This window comes from Coccinella septempunctata, chromosome 4 (assembly GCF_907165205.1).
Source record: "Coccinella septempunctata chromosome 4, icCocSept1.1, whole genome shotgun sequence".
Classification (NCBI taxonomy): Eukaryota; Metazoa; Arthropoda; class Insecta; order Coleoptera; family Coccinellidae; genus Coccinella; species Coccinella septempunctata.
The window spans coordinates 28,538-49,957 of NC_058192.1; the positions used below are offsets into that span (position 1 = coordinate 28,538).

The window sequence follows — 21,420 nt, forward strand, 5'->3', positions numbered from 1 at the left end:
AATGCATAATTTTTAGAGATCGATCAAATGAATAAACGACAAGCTTCAGTTTAGTAGCGCCCATCAGTGAAAATGTAGCATTTCTTTTCAAATAAGTTGATATTTCACGTACTTGAATGCAATTTTCGTAAAATCAGAACACTCTTTACCTACTTTTACCAAAGAGGATTATTAACGAAGCTTTAAGAGATGAAATCATTGTTAAATAGTTTTTTCAAGTTTTATATCTGCAGATATATCCAGTATTTCGTATATTTTTACTCTCCATAGCAAAGAAAGGGTAATGTTCACCCGGTAAATCAAGTTTTTCAACCAAATATATGGCAATAGATTCCAAAAAAATAGTGAAACTTATTAATAATCAACGACTTTAACGTCAAACTGAAAACAAATAATCCAAAGAACCGCGAATCCGGACTTGTCTCTTGTCATTTTGCTCAACAGCTGATCATCCAACTCGCTGCGCGCAGTTGGCGCACTAATAACCGTTTTATTTGGAACAGCTCAGGGGCGAGAAGCCCGGAGCTGTACCGGTGCATGAAGCACCAAAAAGAAAGCGCCTTATGTATTCCCATCCCAGAGGCAACTCTGACGATGCCTATTGGTCCAGTCGTTGGAGTTCTATTGTTATTCGAATGCGGGCCAGTACCACCAGTAATATCGGAACGAATGGTTTACAACACTGACCCATAGCCAAAATACGAATATTTGATGTTCTGTGTGCAAATATCAGGAACCATAAATTATTTAAATAAATTGGTCGAAGGTCTTTTTACACTTTTAAAAGGGAATTTTGTTTATACACAATCAAATGATCTCACCCGAAACATTGAGATAATTCACAATATTAATACCTAATTAAAACTTCATGAAACAAAAATATTTTTTAATGAGATATTAATTTGTGACGAAAATTCACATTAAACAACTGTTATAAAATAACATGAAATTAGTTCATTTATAAGTACTGTAACAGAATAATAAAATCATAAAAATTTATACAATATTACTTCGAATTAGAAATAATGCTTAACAAATTTTATTTGTAACTGAATCACAATATATAAAGTATAATTATGTGGTTACTACAAACTTTTCATGGCATGTAGAGTTTGTTAAGTCAAGCATGACAAGATTGTTATCTCTATACTCGCCATGAAAAACTGGTAGTTTATACATAGTGATAAGTCATATGTGTTCTAATTATGAACAACCAGAACAACAACAGTACAGAAGGCTGGTACACTTCATTCATTATTTGAATTTTATTTGTCTTGTACTTAATCGAAAAATGGGTATTCGAATGTATGTAAAACAAACGATATCGAGAGTCAAATGATTTTTTTTTCATCAATAAAATTAACACATTATGTTAAGGTTATGAATATTCGTAAATTCACCAAGATTGAAGAGCTGAGGCGGAATTTACGGATATTTCTATATAACACCAATCTAAACATGATATTTATTTTTTCCTTGGTTGTGCAAAATTCTTAATAAATGTTTGGATTGACAACTTGGACCAAAGTCTTCTATTGGATATGAATTTTCAAATATTCCTCGTTGTCAGGAAATGAGTTCATCAAAATGTCGCTTCCTTAAAAGGATTAGTTTAACGATGAATATAATTGCCAATTAAAGTTTCATGAATCAAGTGAAATAGGTTATTTTCAATTTTCTTGCAAGCTTACATCAATCCATGGATATTACATTTTCATATCGAAAAGGAAGGATTCAACATCATTTTCATGATTTTAGGGAAGTTTCGAATTTTTAGCAATTTGTATAACTATGTAATATCACACATTTTCAAGGCACTACTACTAAATACAATTTTTACAACTTGTTTATATTGCACACTATTTGGTAATGTACAGAAAAATACGGAAGTACCTGACTTATTTTGAGTAAGAATATGGAAACCTGCTCACCTATTTAATTCAACACAAATATGTCGAAGAAACACCATTATATAACATACAGCGAATTCCATTGGTAAAACTGACTCGCGCCGAGTATATAGGTACACATATATTCTTGGGATTGGTGTAACGTGATACTTTTCAACTTTTCACTTCTGAGTGAATTTCTGAACTCTCTACCAATGGAATTGACCATTACAGGCAATTCTAATGGTAGAACTGGTACGCACTTAGTGCATATTTTGAAATTACCCAGTGCAACACTAGTTTTACCAATGGAATTCTCTAATAAAAACTATATTGAGTTATCTATTATCAACTCTTGAAAGCTAAATGAAGATATTATATTTTACTAGATAGATGGCACAAAATGTTTGTATTATATACATAAATGAGCACAGAATTAATTCAACTACCACTCATACTCTAGAAATGGCAATAATAAAACAATAAGTATGCTGGTTCATTCATTTGCATAAAGCAAATTTGACAAAATATTCATTACAATTCACAGTTGACTCAAGAATTTGAGGTAGCAATGTCAACAAGAATCTTTTAGTATATCAGCATCCGAAACATACAATTCAAACATATAAACATAATGAATATTCCGAGAAATGAAATAACAGTATGTTGCAAGATGCCTGAAGATGTCAAAAACATCTTGAAGTTGTTATTCTTTGATCTTAAGCCTAATAATTCTTGTGACATTATGAAATACGACCTTTTTGTTTTACTCAACATCAAAATGAACACAAATGCAATAATAAGCTGACAGACATTCGATATTTTGATCTCATTCAATTTAATACATTATGAATAATTGAGTGCACCATTAAAACTTTAATTTCAGTTAGTTTTTGTTATGACCGATTAGTTTTTGATGACAAACACATTTGCCTTGCTTCATCGGGGAGCCGTTCTGGTTCGGAAAGAATTTCGGTTTTTGTGCAAAGGTGTCTCAAAGAATTCAATACAACTGCAAAATAAATTTGGAGATTGATGAAATCTGACGAGTATACAAGGGTCAAACTGGAAAAGAACTCACCAGGTCTGAGATCACCAAGGGTACAATGTTGCTCCACCCATAAAATAGTTGACCTGTATAAATCTTCCATACTTGATGTAGAAACTACGTTATTGAAAGAGACCAACAAAGGTCTGAAGATCAAACTAAACTGTTTTTCATTAAGAAAAATTATCGAATTTCATTAATGTAATTAAAATTAATTGGACCTCAATTGTCAATACCAAATTAGGTTTTGAATCAAAAGGATACAATCCAGTACTTCCAATTTTCCACTGTTCTATTTCTAACATATTCATCAAACAGTTCTTGCATTTTGCCATCTCTTCTAATGTTGATGGGCGCCACATTCGTAGGCAACAACGACTGGCAATTGCTGAAACAATACTTTTATATAAGCATTATAGGTATGTACTACAATTTGAACAGATTTTCTTCATAAATAAGGCTTAATTTCACTGACAAACTGACGTGGGTACGCCATTGGAGCAAATTCGTAGAGAAACTTAACATTGTAGCACTCGGAACATAGATACATGATATCTAGGTTCAAAACAATAACATTGACAGTACCATGACATGATGTGGTAGAAAAGTGGCACATGTGAGTTTTTTGCTCAAAATTCGAAAATTACAGACCTTTGTTCAAAGTGTCCCTTGTATCTTATACGTATAGCAAATTGATAAATTACCTTATCGAAGTATTTAAACTCTCTATTTGCTGCCTCAAACTGGTCATTTCTTCTTTAAGCAGTTCCCTTTCTTGTCTCAATTGCCTTATATACTCTGCACCTTTTTGCAACATAGCTGCTTTACTTAACTGAAAGGAAGCATTAAAGAGAAAGGCTAAGACCAACTTAGATATGATGACTGATGCTAAATACTCACCCTTGCATTAGGATTCTGATTCAGGTGCGGAATGAGTGAATGTATCACGTCAAAACCGTTCTTGATATTGTATCTTCTTTTCTGCTCAGCATGGATGTGACCGACCCTTCGCTGATCCCTGCAACCGGAATCCTGAATTGGCGAACCTATTGAACCCTGTGACGATGTTGGGGAATTCAGACATTGAGATGAGTGTTCCAGAATGGGACTGTTTGAACTACTAAAAGTGTTTAACATTGACTGAAAATAAAAAAACCCTTTATAAGCTAAAACCCCATAATAACCACATATTGGGAATATCTAATATTGTATAATTTTTTACTTACTTGATCTGTAGTTGGTGATGGAGCAGAATTAAATGTGACCGGAGATGTTATGATGAGAGTGGTGGCAGCAGGAGCATCTGCCAAATATGTCAAAGTGCTTTCTTCTTTTATTCTTATGGCACCGTTATTTTGTGAAGGACTTTGGCACTGTCTATACAAATTTGAATTTTCTGAAATTTAATTAACGTTAAGAAAGCAATCATTGATCAAGGTTTTTTCAATACATATCTGATATTATAAATTCTTAAGTATTCATGCCACTCACCATTATTAGTCAAAAGTTGTGTCAAAAGAACACTACTACTCTGTGGTGACACTGTTTGATCATTAGAATCTGTAAAATATTGAGTTTACAAGTTTGAAACTGGAATCATTGAATACTCACTGTTTGTTAAGAGCTGAGTCAGTAAAACGCTGTTTGTTGGCGTTAACAATGCAGGATCACTGGCTGCAGATAAAAGGGGTGGCCTTTTAATTGGTTCTCGTGTGGAGGATCTAGAACGATGTTTTGTTCTAGAAGGACCACTGCTTCTAGAATGTCTACTGCTTTCATCCTTCTGAAAAGATAATTAGTTGAGGCATTAAGTAATTCTCACATTTATTTTTTGCAAATTTTAAAATAACAATCACCAAGTTATCTTAGCCAAACATAACAATTCACAATATTGCGGATAATACAAGTTTAGGTCCTAGTTACTATGTTAATTTAAAGCTGAGAAAATGAAAGCCTATTTTCATCAATTAAAATTATATTTACCTGCCTCATATTTTTTAATTAATTAATTTGGAAAAACAGTGTTGCATTGAAAACTAAACATTATCTTTAATTAATTTTAAGCGAATTTTCAATTGCTGTTTGAACCTCGGCATGCTAGCAGATCTTAGAAAAGCCTACTTACTACTTGATAGGTAGGAGTGTTATATGTTTGAGGTTGCACTGAAGGAAAGTGCACGGTATTGTTGTGTACCTGGGAAATTGGTGATGTGAATTTGATGTTGGGTCTAGCCAGTGGTTGAGAAAATTTGTAACCTTGATTAGAAATTGTTCTGAGATCGGAAGTGGCTTGGGGTAACTTGAACGGAGGTGTCTCACTTATTGTACTCTGTGAAGGTTGGACAAGTAGAGGGGACTGCCTAGGACTTTTCTTTGCTGTGAAAAAAAGATTATAATGAAGAACTTTTCAGTAGCTTTCAGCAAAAGATTCAAGAATTAATTATTTGTAACTTTTCAATTCCCATTTACCTACCCGATACATCTTCACAAATTCCCATCTGTATATTTTGAGGTGTTTCTGGAAAACTTCTATACATTGCATTGTTCTGTGCAATCTGATTTTCACTCAATCTTGTAACTGGTTTCCTTCTCGAAATAACATTTATTTGATATGTAGGAGGGGGAGCTGTATAAATGAAATATTGAATAAAGTACAAAATAGATTTCATATTAATATCATGAATGAAAGATAATTCAGTGTCCTAAGAGGATTCAATATGAAAGGGGTTGAAAACTGAAATGGAATATTTTCATATTTTACTTCAAAGGCCAATAATTTTCAATATCAATCAATACAACGTAAACTTGCATCCTAACTTGATAACGTTATTCCATGGGATTCAATATCCATAAAAACACATGCAAAAATGATAATATGGAAACTCACCAGCTGGGGGTTGCCTTTGAGAATAGGAACTTTCTATTGGCAGAATAATTTCATTGAAATTGGAGGACTGCATTGTATGTGGGGGGATTATTTGTGCCTTCTCAGAAGAAATTGTTTGCATGGGTTGGGTGTATGGATTTGGCGATGTAGTAGTACCCTAAGACAAAAAATTATTGGGTTATTCATTCATAAAACTTTTTTATTTTCATGACTCAATATAGAAGGAGAAGTACTCTTGAATAATTTATTGAAATTCTCATGAAACAAGTATTCACAAGGAATTCAATTGAATAACAATTAGTTTATGAACTCACTGGAATTGTACTAGTGGATGTGATTAAATCCAACTCAGAGTATGGCCAATTTACAGTGGATTTGTATATAGATTCTTGTTGTTCTTCAGGTACCGTAGGCAATTTTGCTAACATTAATTCTGGAAAACAAAAATTCACAAAAGAAAACAAATGTAATGAAATTCCTAACCTTGTTCAAAAGTATCCATGTAATCATCTAGGTTTGGCTGCAGTGGTCCAAGGCTAGGCTGAATGAAATCGGCCAAACCAGCTTTAGCTGTAATTGGAATATTCTAATTGAATAATTTATATATATATTTCATACAGAAAGTTCATGCAATACATGCACTCAAATAGAGTATGAACATAAATATAAGGTAAAAAAGGAGAATGTTAAATTTGGAAAACAAAACAGAGTAAGATAAAATGGAATATAAAAAAAAATTAATTTTAATGATAAAATCACCACAAAAGTAACCAGATGATTTTTTCCTATTTTATAATTATTATGTATAAATAAAATGAATACCAATTTCTCTGGAATCTGGAAAATGAAAAGGCTGATTTGCAATTGTTGAAAATAAAGTATCACTCATAAGATCCATGTAGTCCTCATCCACAAGCATATGTACACTTTCGTTGCTTTGAGAGTCCCATAGACCCACTTCGTTCATTATCTACAAATAACGAACATTGTTATATTTTTCTTATTTATTTAACAAAAAATTATTCCTAACTCAGCTGCAGCAACAGCAGAACTCTTAATGGACGTTGAATATTAAGGTGAGGTAAGCACACAGTAACAAGGCCTACACAAAACATAACTGTATCTACAAACTCAAAGCAAAAGTTTTTTGAGAGGTACCAACCTGGTACCCAAAAAAATTAGGATAATAAACAAAAATTTCCAGTTTAACCAATGAAATCTGCTAATATCCACTAAACTTTGATTGCCTGATCAAATATTTAACAGTTATTCTGCTATAAGAATTACTATTATACTATTATAACTTTATTGTCCAAACAGGCTCTAGGCCCAATTACAGGACACTGGTAATATCTTAAATTTATACAAACAGTAAAAAAAAATCAAAAACAAAATATTCACATATTATAGAATGAAATTATAAATATGGAAATTGGAAATCAACTGATGGTTTTTTATGAATCCATATTTTTTTATGGCATATTCGAATACTGAATTTTTACATGTCCATTTTAGGTTGGTACGTAGATACTTCAATCTGGACCTTGATTTCCTGATCAGGCTATGTGAGTGAAACCTGACAAAAATGTGCAATTTCAAATCAGTTTCACTTAGATCTTGACTCTCAACATTTTAAACCTTCCTCATCACTCTCAGATGTTTACCATCTTTAGTTAATTGACTCACCGTGTCTTGGGTATCTCTGGATATTTGTTGTAATAGAGAATGATGTCTGTGGAACATTCGCCATTTTTTGTATTCGGCAGTTACGGCATGCAACTTTCTCTTCCAATATTTTCCCTCCAATACAACTGCCTGAAGTACAATAAATAGAGTTTGGACCAGATGTATCGATTGTGTAACACTACATGTTTGTATATTTTTTTCAAGGATGATAGGTAATTCTGATAATGGATGTGAGAATTGTTTTCTATTTAAAACAAGCCGAAAATACACGCAAAGTGGAATGAAAAAGTTGAATAAATATATTATAAGAAAAGTGAACATTATGTTATTTATTTATTGAATTAATTTTAAGTTTCCTGATTTCTCATCCTCTGGTAACTAAGTAGGTATCTATGAATATAGTTGCAGAAGAAATTTTTTACTATTTACAATAGAACTGACGTTAGCGCCATCTGCAACTTACGATAAGATCTAGTTTCTCAAACTCTCATGTGTATAAGTGAAAACTGCATTTATACAAAATGCTTGTTATCTCATCAATTTTCACACAATGCAATCGCAATTTTCGTCTATTAAGGTTAAGGTAATTAAAAAAATTAGATTATTTTTCTGAAACAAGTATTGTTAAGAAGAAATTCCATTGTGTTTGCAGTACCCTGATGATAATCGAATATAGTAATAATTTTGTACAACTAAGAGTACAAACTGATAAGGAAGAGATATTATGAAATAAAATATTACTGGCTCTAATTAGAATGGAAGTGAAATGAAATAATATATGACATTGGATTATACAGGGTCTAATAAAAGACTTTTATCTATGAGATAAATAGATCCACACATTCAATATTTGCTTACCTCTGGCTTGTTGTGTGTATCCACATCTAGGGGAGAGGCAAACTGGCAAATCAACGTAGGAACTTTTTTTATGACTGTAAAAACACATTCTATCAACATCTAAGTTGTGTAAAATAAAGAATGTGTTGAGACATACACAGAAAAGCTCTACACTACATAATTATTATTACTATTACAATAATTATTGTTACTAGAGTATACAAACATTTAAATTTTGAATATTTGACTTAGCTTACAATATTATTAAGTTGGAGCCTTTATAAATTGGTTGTAAATAGAAATTAATATTAATGATTGACTTACACTGAAGATGCCAACATCTCCATATTACGTTGTTCAGTCTGATTTTCTCCTTCCAACGCAGTCTTATTCCCCTGAATCGATTCCACTTTGGTGATGTTAATTTTTGTCTACAAAGTTATTCAAATGTTACAAAATCAAGTCGCCAATTTTTATTAATAGAAAATCCGAAAGTATCAAGAGACATTTTATGAGCGTAATGTTTTGCAATAATTAATTCAAAAAATTTTGTCACAATAGTAACGCCGCCGGCGTTCATTGGTCTTTTTCTCAACTTCGCATAGCCTTTAGTTTCATTTAATCGATAAGACGTAATATATTATCGATATTATACACAATAATCATAACATAATGCAGAACTAGAGTTCACGAACAAGTCGATTGAACTAGGGTTCGATTAAATCGTGGTACGCGGTTATAGATGTAGGATCGACGGACTTAACACCAAAATCTTCAGTCTAACTGACTGTCTTCACTGAAAACTATTATTTTCAATTAGAATTTTACTGGTAACAATCCAATTTTTCCCCAAGAAAAAAATTTACGAAGGAATATTTTTGTTATTTATAGCGCAAATTGTATAAACATCGACTAATCTTTCTGATATATATATTAAGGTCGAGTGACCTTTTAGATGATGCTTAATGCGCAAATTCACTAAGTTCAATAAGGGCTAATGAACTTTAGCTTCTATTCTATCCAAGCAACAGACATGCATACAATCCCCATGTGGATTTTACAATTACATATTATGGTTCTACAAAAATAATGCAACAAAAATCTGCCATTTAGTACATCCTTATGAAACTGCTACTGTTTAGTACTAAAAACAATAGAAATGAATGGCTTCAAATATAAAAGGGGTGAATATTGAATAATTAATAAGGCTAATGTTCAAAGTGACTTCCATTCTGCAGGATTCTAACATCTTAAAAAGATATAATTTAATCCATTGAGAAGGCCAAGTTTGTTTATACTGCATTATGGATGTTTAAAATGATTTTGAGTCTATGACAAGTCTATTAGATCGGTGCATGGGCTATTTGTCCAGGTTCCACAAAAGAAAAAAAAACTTAGGCAGCTTCTTCCAATCAAATTCAACCAATACTAGCTATCAAGTGTTTCCTGAATCATAATTGGCTATTTAGCCTATTTGGCTCATCTCATAGGGGTTTCAACCTTATACATATACCATATACAAAAAGAAATTTTTCAAGATCAGTACAGGAAATATATAGTGAAAAAAAAATTTGGTAAAATTAGTAAATTATGATTTTGGAAAAATATTTCAAAACTAAATCAAATTTTTTTTCACTAAAATGAGTTATTCTACCACTACACATCTTCAGTTGGGTAAAGGTAAATATGCATTAGGAAACCAAAAAGATTTCATATCATCCAAGATTTATATAATATAATTGAAAAACCCTATTAGCTAACTTTTTTGTCTCATTTCACTACATAGGATCAAAGATTCAATAGGTACAAAGAACATCATACCTCAACCTTAAATTATTCAAATATACAATTAATATGAAGAAGGGTAAATCTTACCTATATGCCAATGTCATACACTGAAATAATTTGGATAAACTAGTATCAATCTCCAAATGTTGTTGTGTTGTATTCATTGAAACATCTTTCACTCCAGTAGAAAATTGCTTGACAGGCACTATGGTGGTTGTATTGGTATTTTCTTCTGGCACAGGCACAGCTACCTCATCTTCGTCATCTTGCTCTTCAGCCTCAAAGTGCGATACCATGAAATGTCCAGAATGAATAGTTTCTCTTTCTGGTTTTTCCACTTTCAGTGCTCTAATATTTGTGGCGAACATTTTCGAATTCTCATAGGATAATATCGAAGACAATATTAAAATAACACGAGAGCACGTTTTGTACGAAAAACACACAAGCTACTGTTATCACAAATCTATAAGATCAAGGACTGATTAAAGGGTCACTTGTTAACATACAAATTATTCCACATATTTCCATGAGTGATCTGAACTCACAACTGGGAATCTCAAAGCTCGATCACTGCTGAGAAGGTATTAAACGCTAATGCCATAAGTATTATTAGGGCGACTCGGTGAATTCGCAAGTCCAGACTGACGTAGGTATGAATAAAAGTAATTATCCTTCATGTTTACAAAACTTTCATGAAGTGAACCAAAGAGTCTACAATAAAAATAACAAATTACGTAGTAGTTGTTGATAGATGTCACCTGTCAGCCAGTCCAAGAGACAGCACGAGACCAAAGAGTCTTTTCATCATAGATAAAGATTAGTTTTTGGGTATAGGGAAATAAAATTACTGAGATTACTAATTGTATGTCAGTAGCAACTAATTGTTTGTAAGTAGTCAAGAAGCAATATCAAAGAGCTTTTTGGCAATATCTTCTGCTCTGTTCAAAACAGAGGTGGCAATGACGAATGTCAAACTCAATGACAGAACCAAAGAGTTCCTCTTTGACAGAACGTTAGCAGTGGCGTAGCATCAGTGAACTCTAAAACTTTGTCTAAAAGAGCGATAGACAAAGTGAATTGCACTTCCTTTCTATATCTTTTTGGTCACTACAATTATAACCAAACATCTTAACCTAGGTTTACCGATAAAATTCACTGTAAATCATATCAACATAAATAAAACAGGAAAATCAAGGAGATTAAACTTTTTAATGGAAAATTACTCATATTTACACAACTTAAAAGAAGGGAGTAAATAATGCATATCCGGGATAGAGCGAGAAGGAATGGCTATTGGGCTATCTGTCTTATTCTGGATATGCATTAACGAACTCTTTCAAGGAATCAATGATCAATTCGATTCATCCTCAGACTCCTCTATGTTTAATACTTTGCTTTGCTTTTTTGACTTAACCTCAATATCAGACCCTTCCTCATCGGATGAGTAAATAGTGGCAGCTGCCGCTTTGTTATTCCCAGCTCCTGGTTTATATTTATTCTTGATAGCATTCAACGAAATTGCTCCTTCATCGTCGCTTCCCTCCTCTTCATGTCTTGATACATTAACAGAGCGGGAGTTTTCTTTTCTGCTCCGTGGTTTAACAGCTCTTGCAGACTGTCTCAGTTTTTCCTCTTCTTTCTTCAGTCTAGTATATCGATCTTGGTCAGGGTCCACACCAACCTATGGGATAAATACTGATAAGTAATTGTAATTGTGTTTTTCATTCCTAGTAGACGATCAAGAATCTAGCTCTCTAATCTAACTTGAATTATCATTGTAAAATCATTGGACTTGGGTAAAGGTAATTATCATTACTATTATTATGCATTTTTAATTTTTGAACGATTTTCACTAAGATAAGGTTTTCACTCATGTAGGGACCAATCAGGTCATTGAAGGCGAAGCTTTAAAATTGGCTATTTACCTGTGATAAAATTTTAATTCCTGAAGTTTTCTGTGATCTATCCGCCAAAGACAATGTCATCTTTCTGTGTGTGAAACTCTCAGTTGAATGGGGTCTAAAACTTAGTTTTGTTCTGAATACTGCTTGTCCTTGTAAACCAGTACCTTGTCGTATAAAGAGATGATTGTGGTCATTTTGTAAGGGTTGTTTATACACATCGAAAATTTCAGACCCTAAATGAAGGCTAAATGATCCATCTGACCATTTAACAAAGCGTGCATTCGATTCTTTTTTCAAGTTACCATCATTATCCATGACATCTCTCCATCTTATTGTATTCTCAACCTTAAGTTTCAGTCTATAAACAAGAAAATTTTATTTTAAAAACATAAAACATCAATATGAATATCAACCTTGCTCTTCCTTCTTCATCTAGAGTTTCTTCTTCATCAATCTCATCCTCATAAGTTTCAGGATCATAAGGTCTTGTCTCAACTGATAAAAAGTTAGGCAGTTTTACAAAATGTATATCTCTTCCAAGATCACAGCTAATTTTAGGTATTTCCACATCAATTCGTGTTTCTGGAATAGGTTCCGGTTCGTTTTCTTTCTCTTCCTCATCCTTTTGCTGTTCTTGAACAGACGCCTCATCATTATCAGACATTTGTTGTGTGGTTTCCTCTTTGTCAGAAGCCTCCTTTTCTTTCTCTTCTTCACTACTTATGTCGTCTGCATCATCTCCAAAAATGGCAGCAGCACTTACCCCTTAAAGATTAGGAAATTATTTTCACGTACATTGCAAGATATCAAAAAAGCTCTGTTTGAGGTGCAAAACTGAATCAGTGAAATTTAAAATTTCCCCTATCATCTGCAAGCAGTATAATTCTTTGTGCACTGGTGTGAATGTGAGATTGTGAACTATGATTCAGAATCACATCTAACAATTCCCAGTATATGGCAGGAAAAGCAATTTCAGTACACAGTCTTAAGAGTTCTTTCTTTCTATGACAGATATCGAAGGTTGCGTTCACAAACTTACTCCGAGAGTAGAGTATGAGTAAGGCCATGCTCAGAGAGCATACTCTGAGAAACTAAAAGTACGTTTGTGAACGCTTCGAGTAATCAAAGCTTACTCAGAGCTTGCTCAGAGTAAGTTTGTGAACGCAACCTAGCAAATATCTGAAATCTAACCTCGGAATTCACATTTCCTAATTCAAAATGAACACAGTGAACAAAGCTAATAGCAACTGTGAAAGTATACCTATCCTAGTGAAAATCATATAATTCAGTTTCCCATTAGATTGTGTATTTTCATCAAGAATAATTCAACCCAAAAGTTTTGTTATTAATTGTAATATTAGCACCTTTCTTTTCTTCTCCTTCGCTATCTGAATCCATCACTCTTTTTTTCTTCTGAGGAGGTTCTCCTTCTTCATCATCAATCTCTTTTCTTTCCGTGTTTCCTTCATCTTCATCTATTTGCAAATGGTTAGGAGAATTAGACCTGCTCCTATCGGATTTAGAAGAGGACCTAGAATTTTCACAATCAGTTTATTATACTCCCAATAGACAAAAAATATTTCCTGATTCTTACCTTTTTGACCCAGATGAACCAGACCTGGATCTATTACTGGCTTTTGATTCAACAGATTGTGCCCTGAAATTTTTGTACAATAAGAGTAAATGATATGTATTTGATAAAACAATATTTGTTTTGAAATCCAAAGGAAATATGCTGTACAAAATTGTAAGTAATATGCAATTGATTATAATATTTTAGATAAATATTCACCTTGATGTATGGCCAGATTTTTTTGAATCATTTGAATTAGATCTTGACCGTTGACCAGATTTATCCGAAACTGGTGTCCCAGAGCGTGATCTATGTCTTGATTTAACAGATGCTGGACTGTTAGACTTTGACCTCTGACCTGATTTTGTTGATACATGAGAACCAGATCTAGAATGTTTTCCTGATTTATTCGACACTTGTGAAGCTGATCTAACAGAAGCTGGTGATCCAGACTTGTTAGACTGGACCGATCCAGACCTATTTGAATGTGCAGAATCTGATCTATTTGACTGTGCAGATCCAGATCTGTTTGAGCGAGCAGAGCCAGATCTATAGTTGGCAGAGCCAGATCTGTTTGAGTGAGCAGATCCTGAACGATTTGATTGTACTGAAGTAGGTCTAGATGCTTGACTTCCTGTGAGAGCATAAAGCTGGTTTATCACCCGTAATCAAGAATTTATAGCTAATAAATGTTTTACCTGACAAACGTGAACCAGAACTGTTGCTTCGATGTGACCCAGACCCCGCACTCTGAGATCTTTGAGATTCACTTCTGTGCGACTGAATGCTTCTAGATCTTGATTTTCTTGATCTCACAGGGTTTTCTGATCTTTGCGAGTTTGGGCTTTGAGGAGATCGGGATCCTTGTGAATCACTTCCCACAGATCTATTAGATTCTACTGATGGTGATCTTGAATGCTCACTATGTGATTTTTCATACTCCGGGGATTCCAGATTATGTCCCGGTGTTGGAGCAGGGCCATGGTTAGACACAGGACTACCAGTTCTACTTCTACTACTTCTTTCCGAGCCACTTTCAGAAGCCGAACGGGATGACATTTTTCTAGTTATTCAGTACAGCATTAACCGAATAATCTAAATATTAAATTGCAGCATATTATTTATGCTTTATTGCAAAGATTTTGTATAATTCCACAGATTAATTCTATCGTAATAACCTAACTCTATAATCAAAGAGTAACTCTTTAAACAAAATAATGTCTATGGCATTATATGATGTTCTATGATCACCTTGTCAGTGTAACCAACGATTATCCGAAATTTTAACGGAGTATTCGGAGTAATCCACGGATTATAATTCATAGATCAGTTTTCATAAGCGCGTGTAGAATCTGATGGGTACGCGAGTAGAATCAAGATGCGCGAGTAGAATATGGATGCGCGGGTGCACTCGTGCTTCCAAAAGCGCCAGTACAATCTGGATGCGCGGGTGCACCCGCGCGTTTGTGAACGCTTCGGGTAATCAGAGCTTACTCAGAGCTTGCTCTGAGTAAGTTTGTGAACGCAACCTGACCAGAGATAGAGATCTTCTATATCTCTGAACCTGACGCAGATAACAGAGACAAGAAAAGGTACTCTATGATTGTACATGTCAATCATAGACAAACTGTCAATGCCCATATGTCACGTGAAGCACCTGATAAGGTATTTCTATTATTTGAAGAATGAAGATAAGCTTCCAAATTGAATGATATTTTCGAGTTTGTTCTTTAATTACAAGAGCTTCATCTGAAACAAAGTCTTCATTACTACGTCATATAATAGCTTCAATGTTGTGGTAATATCGATTTAACAGAAAGATAGTTAAGGGTTTTTGTTAAAACTAGGGTATGGAACAAAGTTAATAATGAATGTAAAAAATATCACATACCCACTGTGAACATTCAAGTGCAAAAAACTCAAATATGGAAAATAAAACCATAGTTGACTGGACAGTGAAGGATACTGCAGTATGGCTGGAAAAAGAAGGTTTTGACAAAGAAGTTATTTTCAATCTTTGTGATTCGAACAGAATAAATGGAAAATGTCTACTAGCTCTAAATGAAGCAGATTTCACCCAAGAACCCCTGAATAAGTTGCCATTAAGAGATAGAAAATGTTTATATATATCTTGTAGAGCTTTACAAAAGGAAAACCAAAGTTTATTACTACATTTAGGACTTTTAGACCACCCAAGTTCTAGTTATGTCAATCAGAATCATTACCAAAGAAATGAGTATAATGAATATATGGAATCAGAACATGTTTCACCCCCAGTGTCTGAAGATGGTGCAATCCAAAAATTAAAACCTGAAAAAATTAAGGCATTGATTGCTTTTTTGTACTTAGTTGTTGTAACATGGATTACTGCATTTGTGATGGTTATTGTTCATGAAAGAGTACCTGATATGCAGAAATATCCACCACTTCCAGATATATTTTTAGATAATGTTCCTCATATACCATGGGCTTTTGATATGTGTGAGGTTACTGGTACCTTTTTATTCACAATGTGGTTGTTCGTATTATTCTTCCATAAACATAGGTGAGTCTTTAAGTGCATTATGATGATATTATAATAAGGGAACTTTTTCACAAAAAATTTGTCCACAACTTTTGGCTTGAACAAAACCTATTATTAAGTATTAATTTCCTTTGGATTTTTCTGCACTTATCTTGGAAATGATAGACGTACTGCTGAGATTGCTAATAACTTTATTGATTTAATCTCGTGAAAGTTTCGATCACTTTGAAAGGAATAATCCTTGAAAAAATGTCAAACACTCCTGATCTTTACAGGTTTATTCTGATGAGGAGATTTTTCGCTTTATCTGGCACGGTGTTTTTATTACGTTGTGTTACTATGCTCATAACTTCATTGAGTGTTCCCGGTGCTCACCTTCAATGTACACCTCAACCCCTGATCAGCCAAGACCTTGCTTCCAAACTATCGAGGGCGTATTTTATTTGGCGCGGCGCTGGGATGTCAATACAGGGTGTCAGGACTTGTGGTGATTACATGTTTAGTGGCCATACTGTTGCCCTGACCATGCTCAATTTTTTCATCACTGAATGTAAGTACATCTTACCTATTAGGAAAAGTGTCCATTGATTGTTTGCTGCAGAAAATATTCATTGAAAATAAGTAGGTTTTTTATTTGACAATACCTACAATGGAAATCGAACACCATTCATTAAACATCTAGTGTACTCATTTGGTGTACTAATATAATATCATGAACATTAATGTATAGTAGTAAAGGTCTATTTCCACAAGAACAAAACTGGTATTAATAATAAGTCAACCTAAAGTTGTGTAAGAAGCTTGCTGTATGAGTCAAAAATTAACGAATTCTATAATTTTCCTAGATATCGATATAATCAGTCATACATATTCTTTTTATGAACTAAATTGATACTAAAAGTTAATATTATTTATTTATTTAATATGTAATTGACATCAATAATTTTCACAACATTGAAATTGTGAAATTTATTTTTATTATAGAATAATTTTCTTTGTTTTCAGATACCCCACGACCAATTTACTATGTACATACTATATCTTGGATGTTGAATATGTTTGGAATTTTTTTCATTTTGGCTGCTCATGAACATTATTCCATTGATGTTTTTGTGGCTTTCTATATAACAAGCAGACTCTTTCTTTATTACCACACTCTTTCTAATAACCAAGCTTTAATGCAGAGAGATTCCAACCGAACAAAAATATGGTTTCCTCTATTCTCCTATTTTGAAAGTGGTGTAGAGGGCATTATACCAAATGAGTATGAAACACTAGAAGACATCTGTAGAAATCTATGGAATTTCTGTAGAGAAACAGGCAATATTTTGAAGGGGAAGATCATACCAGTTAAAGAAACTGCAAAAAGATCTTTAACAAATGTAGATCACCACCCATTAGTTAGGAGAATAGGTAGCTGTACATCTTCAGGTAACTTAAGTAGTAAAGGTGATTGAAACCATTTTCCAAGTTAACATGTTGGAAGTACATAATATGACAAAGTTTTTATTGTTTCTATATACTTGGTTGATTCTTGTCTTGTTACACTTTTTATTATTATTATACAAATTAGTAATATTCTATTTGTTAGTTTTTTCCATGAAAATATTTAATATTTATAACATTTTCTTGTGATTGTTTCGCAGTATTAGTTCTTATCATTTAATATTCCTTCAATCACTTCCTTTCCTATTTTTGTACAAATACTTGATTCGGCTTCCACAAATTCAGTTGGTCTATTTCCAACAGTGAACATCTAAAATGCTGTGAGGGTGTATCCTTATTTTCATGCCTGTGGACCATATTGAAAGTATGTTAAGGATGCTGATGAAAAGATTCAGATAATGAGATGAAAGCTTTCGAAAAATTGTTTTGTTTTTCTGCTGAAATGTCGTGTAGGAATCGGGAGGTTCATATTAAAAATGCATTCGAGAATATATTCTATTCAACATGTTCCATATTGGTTCCTTATGTCTTCTGCAACTGTGTTGTTTCATAATAGACAAATTGAAAAAAAATTTAGTTTATTCGTATTTTTATAACACTAAATTGAGGCTGACATAGATCGTTTATATAAAAAAAAATTGTACATAATATAAATATATTAAAATCCGATTGGCACACAAAATATATAATCCATATGAAAAATAACATCATCAAACTCATCCTAACCTTAAAAAGTTATTCTTTGCAAAAATGTCAAATATTTATTTATACCTTAATAAATATTTTTGTACTTGTGGAAATTTTTTTGACAATGTTCAATAATCTGTATTTAGTATTCACCCAATTTTGCTTCCATACCTACACGTAGGGACGTGACGGTTATCATGCCCGCGGTCATCTCGCAGTATTCAAATGATTTACGAGCGCTTGCTACGGTTTCAAGGGAAAGTTCTAAAAGCGTCATTTGGAACAGCATGTGATGTGTAGGTACTAATTTTCAAACTGATTTCAAGGGTTCTTTCCATAGAACCACAGCCCTCTTAACACACTGTATTTAAGAGGGCTGTGATAGAACTGTCTCTCATGACCTGGGTGCGAGTGGTGATCGCACATATAACAGAGGATGTCGGTGACTTATGTTAGATACGAGGCAGTCTAAATTCGATGCTCACACAAAACTAAAACTAGTGTGTGAATTTCTAACTCTTGGAATAAATAATATATAGAAACGGAGATCGGAAGTACTTGGCTATTGTCACATTAGCGTAGCTATCATGAAATTAGGCTTGACCTGACACCCAATACGTCATCGTTCTCCTAATGGGCACTAAACTAAATTGCGCCTCTGTCTTGCTCAGAATAATATGCTACACGTTAAGACAATATAAGTTTCAAGAGCCTTTGACAACGGTTTTTTTTAACGTACACACACGTTAGGTATCACCTTGGCAAAGACGAACTTTTTATTTGCTTCTGGAGGAAGATATTAATCATTGCTTTTGATGGTAGGGCTAATTTATCTACTTATGTTCTGTACCAGGGAGAGCGCTTTTAGACAAACCTTATCAATTAATTTCATTGAATGTCGTTCATACAAAGTTAGAGATAAAAGATAAATCGAGTCATTTTTATCAATACAATCACAGATTAATGAATCCATCGATTTCTATAGTCTTATACAAAGTTATAACATGAAAATTCGGAGATAGCTAGGGATTAATGAATCTTATCCGTTCAGTTTGTTCTGCTTCAGATAAATGAAATCTATAGGTGGCATAAAGATAATTTAATTCAGGTGAATGAAAAACATATTTATCACTTACCTGTTGGTACATAATATGACGAAGCAATAATGGTATAATGACTTTAGTTGAGATAAAATATTGTCAAAATGCATTAACGGAATGACATAATACCACGGCAGTAGATTTTGTGATTTTTGTGCTGCTTTGATGGGAAAGCTTAGCGAAAACTATATTTCGAATTCGTCTTTTTCACATTTCCTATCATAGTATACCTAAATATGAATGTATTTTGGTAAAAAATAAATAGGAACATGGATGACCCTGAAATTATAAGGTGTGTGGCCATTGGCGACGGATATGTCGGAAAAACTAGCCTTTTATCTAGGTGAGATAAAAGCATTTCTTTTTACATTTTTGAATGATGAAAAAACGTTCTATTCCAAAGTCATAAATTTTATTTTACAGGCTGAGCGGCAAAAAAATAAGTGAAAATTATGCATCGACCATATTCGAAAATTCAATGGTATCAGTAATTCATAACAACAAGAAATATGATTTGTTTCTCATTGATACTGCTGGTAAGAAAGTAAAATGTCTTTCGTTTTCTTCAATATTAAGATGAAAATTAAGTTAACTCTACTGACCGCAAATAAAGGGGACCATCAATACAAATATCTATTATTTGAAATTTTATTTAAGGCCAAGAAGAATATAATATTCTCAGAACACAGGCATATAGTTATGGGGACATATTCTTACTTTGCTATTCTGTAGACAATATGGACTCTTTTATAAATATACGAGAAATGGTAAGTACCATGAAATTTGAATAGATTATGACGCTATAGAAAAAAGTGCGGCGATAGCCACTATCGAGCTTTTTGAAAAAATCAAGAATAGTTAGAAAACCCTTGATATACCTACTTAGCTCTTGAAAGAAAACTAACACCACCACGAATAACGCACTAAATGCATTTCGTGAAGTTATCAAATAAATTTGTTAAAATTTCTGGTAAGATAACCATTTGAAAAGGGGTTAATTTGTAATATGAGATGTACAATAATGTCTAAAGTTGGCCGGTCTGTTTATTTTTCATGAATATGCATCATATAATGAAAAAACGGAATGTATAGGTATATATATTACATTAGATATATATAATTTAATTATTATTAACATTTCAGTGGTTACCTGAAGTGAAAACTTGTAAAGACAATGCTAAATTCTTGTTAATAGGTTTGAAGAATGATTTAAGAACTGATGTTGAAACAATAGACAGGCTAAATATATCGAAAAAAATTTTTGTCAGTCGAGAGGATGCGGAAAATATGGCAAAAAAGTTGGGAATAATGCATATTGAATGTTCATCAAAAACGCAGGTAGGTGAATAATAATATGTATTGGAAATTATCAAAAATATCAAATATATGTTATTTCCAGGATAATTTCAATCAAATGATAAATGACATAATCGAGTTGGGACGAATGATCGAACTGGAACACAAGAGTTGCAGTATGACAAATTGGTTCAGAAATATGTTTCCTTGCTTTGCGCTGTAAAAAAAGAACTAAAACTTTTTTTTTTGATCTCATAGTTTTTTTTTGTTATTTCATATTGTAATGGAAACTGATTATAGTATATAATTTTTATTATTTTTTAATCCAAGTATATATTATCGAAAGTTGATCATTATCATTGAATAATGTTAAGTATATGCTGTATGCACACTCTACCTTCCGTTTCCATAGCGCCTATCCAAGACAGGTTGTCTCTGCCCTGTCCTATATAAAATATTTTTGCGAAACTTATCGACTCGACAACGAAATGTACGAGTGATTCATTCTTGGTGATCATATGACCACCCTGCTAGCAGCCTCTTTAACCAGGATCACAGATTACAGAGTAGAACCTGGATGACCAGGATGACGGCAATCTAACTAGAGAGTGTGCTAGGCCAGGCTTAGCACATTTGGTGCCATATGTAGGTACCCTACCTATATCTACATATATCGTATTGTAATCTTGGTTGACCATTTCCTGAATTCCCGAGGAATTTTGATATTGCATTGAGTCTTTGTGAAACCATACTAT

General features: G+C 33.1%; 4 protein-coding genes and 2 long non-coding RNA genes across 9 annotated transcripts; 3 read left to right on the forward strand and 3 right to left on the reverse strand.

The window, feature by feature from the left end:
* Positions 1 to 871: 871 nt before the first annotated feature.
* LOC123311135 (MLX-interacting protein) lies at positions 872 to 10,889 on the reverse strand. 4 transcript variants are annotated; one of them, XM_044894925.1, is made up of 18 exons: positions 10,223 to 10,887; positions 8,672 to 8,778; positions 8,369 to 8,442; positions 7,511 to 7,639; positions 6,647 to 6,794; positions 6,308 to 6,394; positions 6,139 to 6,257; positions 5,825 to 5,981; positions 5,411 to 5,563; positions 5,063 to 5,313; positions 4,549 to 4,720; positions 4,429 to 4,497; positions 4,164 to 4,333; positions 3,838 to 4,077; positions 3,642 to 3,769; positions 3,202 to 3,325; positions 2,971 to 3,100; positions 872 to 2,901 (listed from the first exon to the last, which is right to left on the reverse strand). In XM_044894925.1, exons 1-18 carry the CDS (start codon positions 10,501 to 10,503, stop codon positions 2,786 to 2,788), a joined length of 2,655 nt encoding a protein of 884 aa, XP_044750860.1. In that variant the 5' UTR covers positions 10,504 to 10,887; the 3' UTR covers positions 872 to 2,785. The 4 variants fall into 4 exon arrangements, 3 of the variants coding, with proteins under 3 accessions (XP_044750860.1, XP_044750861.1, XP_044750862.1); XM_044894926.1 differs by having other exon boundaries at positions 5,132 to 5,313; positions 10,223 to 10,886; XR_006537425.1 differs by having other exon boundaries at positions 2,971 to 3,095; positions 10,223 to 10,888.
* LOC123311136 lies at positions 9,367 to 10,279 on the forward strand. The gene is made up of 2 exons (XR_006537426.1): positions 9,367 to 9,531; positions 9,586 to 10,279. It is a non-coding gene; the product is annotated as an uncharacterized LOC123311136 (long non-coding RNA).
* A 436-nt stretch (positions 10,890 to 11,325) lies between the features above and the next one.
* LOC123311945 (another transcription unit protein) lies at positions 11,326 to 14,765 on the reverse strand. Its single transcript, XM_044896080.1, has 7 exons — positions 14,311 to 14,765; positions 13,832 to 14,246; positions 13,634 to 13,696; positions 13,404 to 13,570; positions 12,453 to 12,804; positions 12,061 to 12,397; positions 11,326 to 11,816 (listed from the first exon to the last, which is right to left on the reverse strand). The coding sequence occupies exons 1-7, from the start codon at positions 14,669 to 14,671 to the stop codon at positions 11,487 to 11,489; spliced, it is 2,025 nt and encodes a 674-aa protein (XP_044752015.1). The 5' UTR covers positions 14,672 to 14,765; the 3' UTR covers positions 11,326 to 11,486.
* Positions 14,766 to 15,243: 478 nt separating this feature from the next.
* Positions 15,244 to 18,382, forward strand: LOC123311291 (sphingomyelin synthase-related 1-like). Its single transcript, XM_044895175.1, has 3 exons — positions 15,244 to 16,157; positions 16,412 to 16,686; positions 17,142 to 18,382. Exons 1-3 carry the CDS (start codon positions 15,538 to 15,540, stop codon positions 17,591 to 17,593), a joined length of 1,347 nt encoding a protein of 448 aa, XP_044751110.1. The 5' UTR covers positions 15,244 to 15,537; the 3' UTR covers positions 17,594 to 18,382.
* LOC123311293 lies at positions 17,608 to 19,544 on the reverse strand. The gene is made up of 2 exons (XR_006537432.1): positions 19,406 to 19,544; positions 17,608 to 17,928 (listed from the first exon to the last, which is right to left on the reverse strand). It is a non-coding gene; the product is annotated as an uncharacterized LOC123311293 (long non-coding RNA).
* LOC123311292 (cdc42 homolog) lies at positions 19,447 to 21,015 on the forward strand. Its single transcript, XM_044895176.1, has 5 exons — positions 19,447 to 19,712; positions 19,793 to 19,905; positions 20,027 to 20,136; positions 20,513 to 20,707; positions 20,769 to 21,015. The coding sequence occupies exons 1-5, from the start codon at positions 19,639 to 19,641 to the stop codon at positions 20,886 to 20,888; spliced, it is 612 nt and encodes a 203-aa protein (XP_044751111.1). The 5' UTR covers positions 19,447 to 19,638; the 3' UTR covers positions 20,889 to 21,015.
* Positions 21,016 to 21,420: the final 405 nt, after the last annotated feature.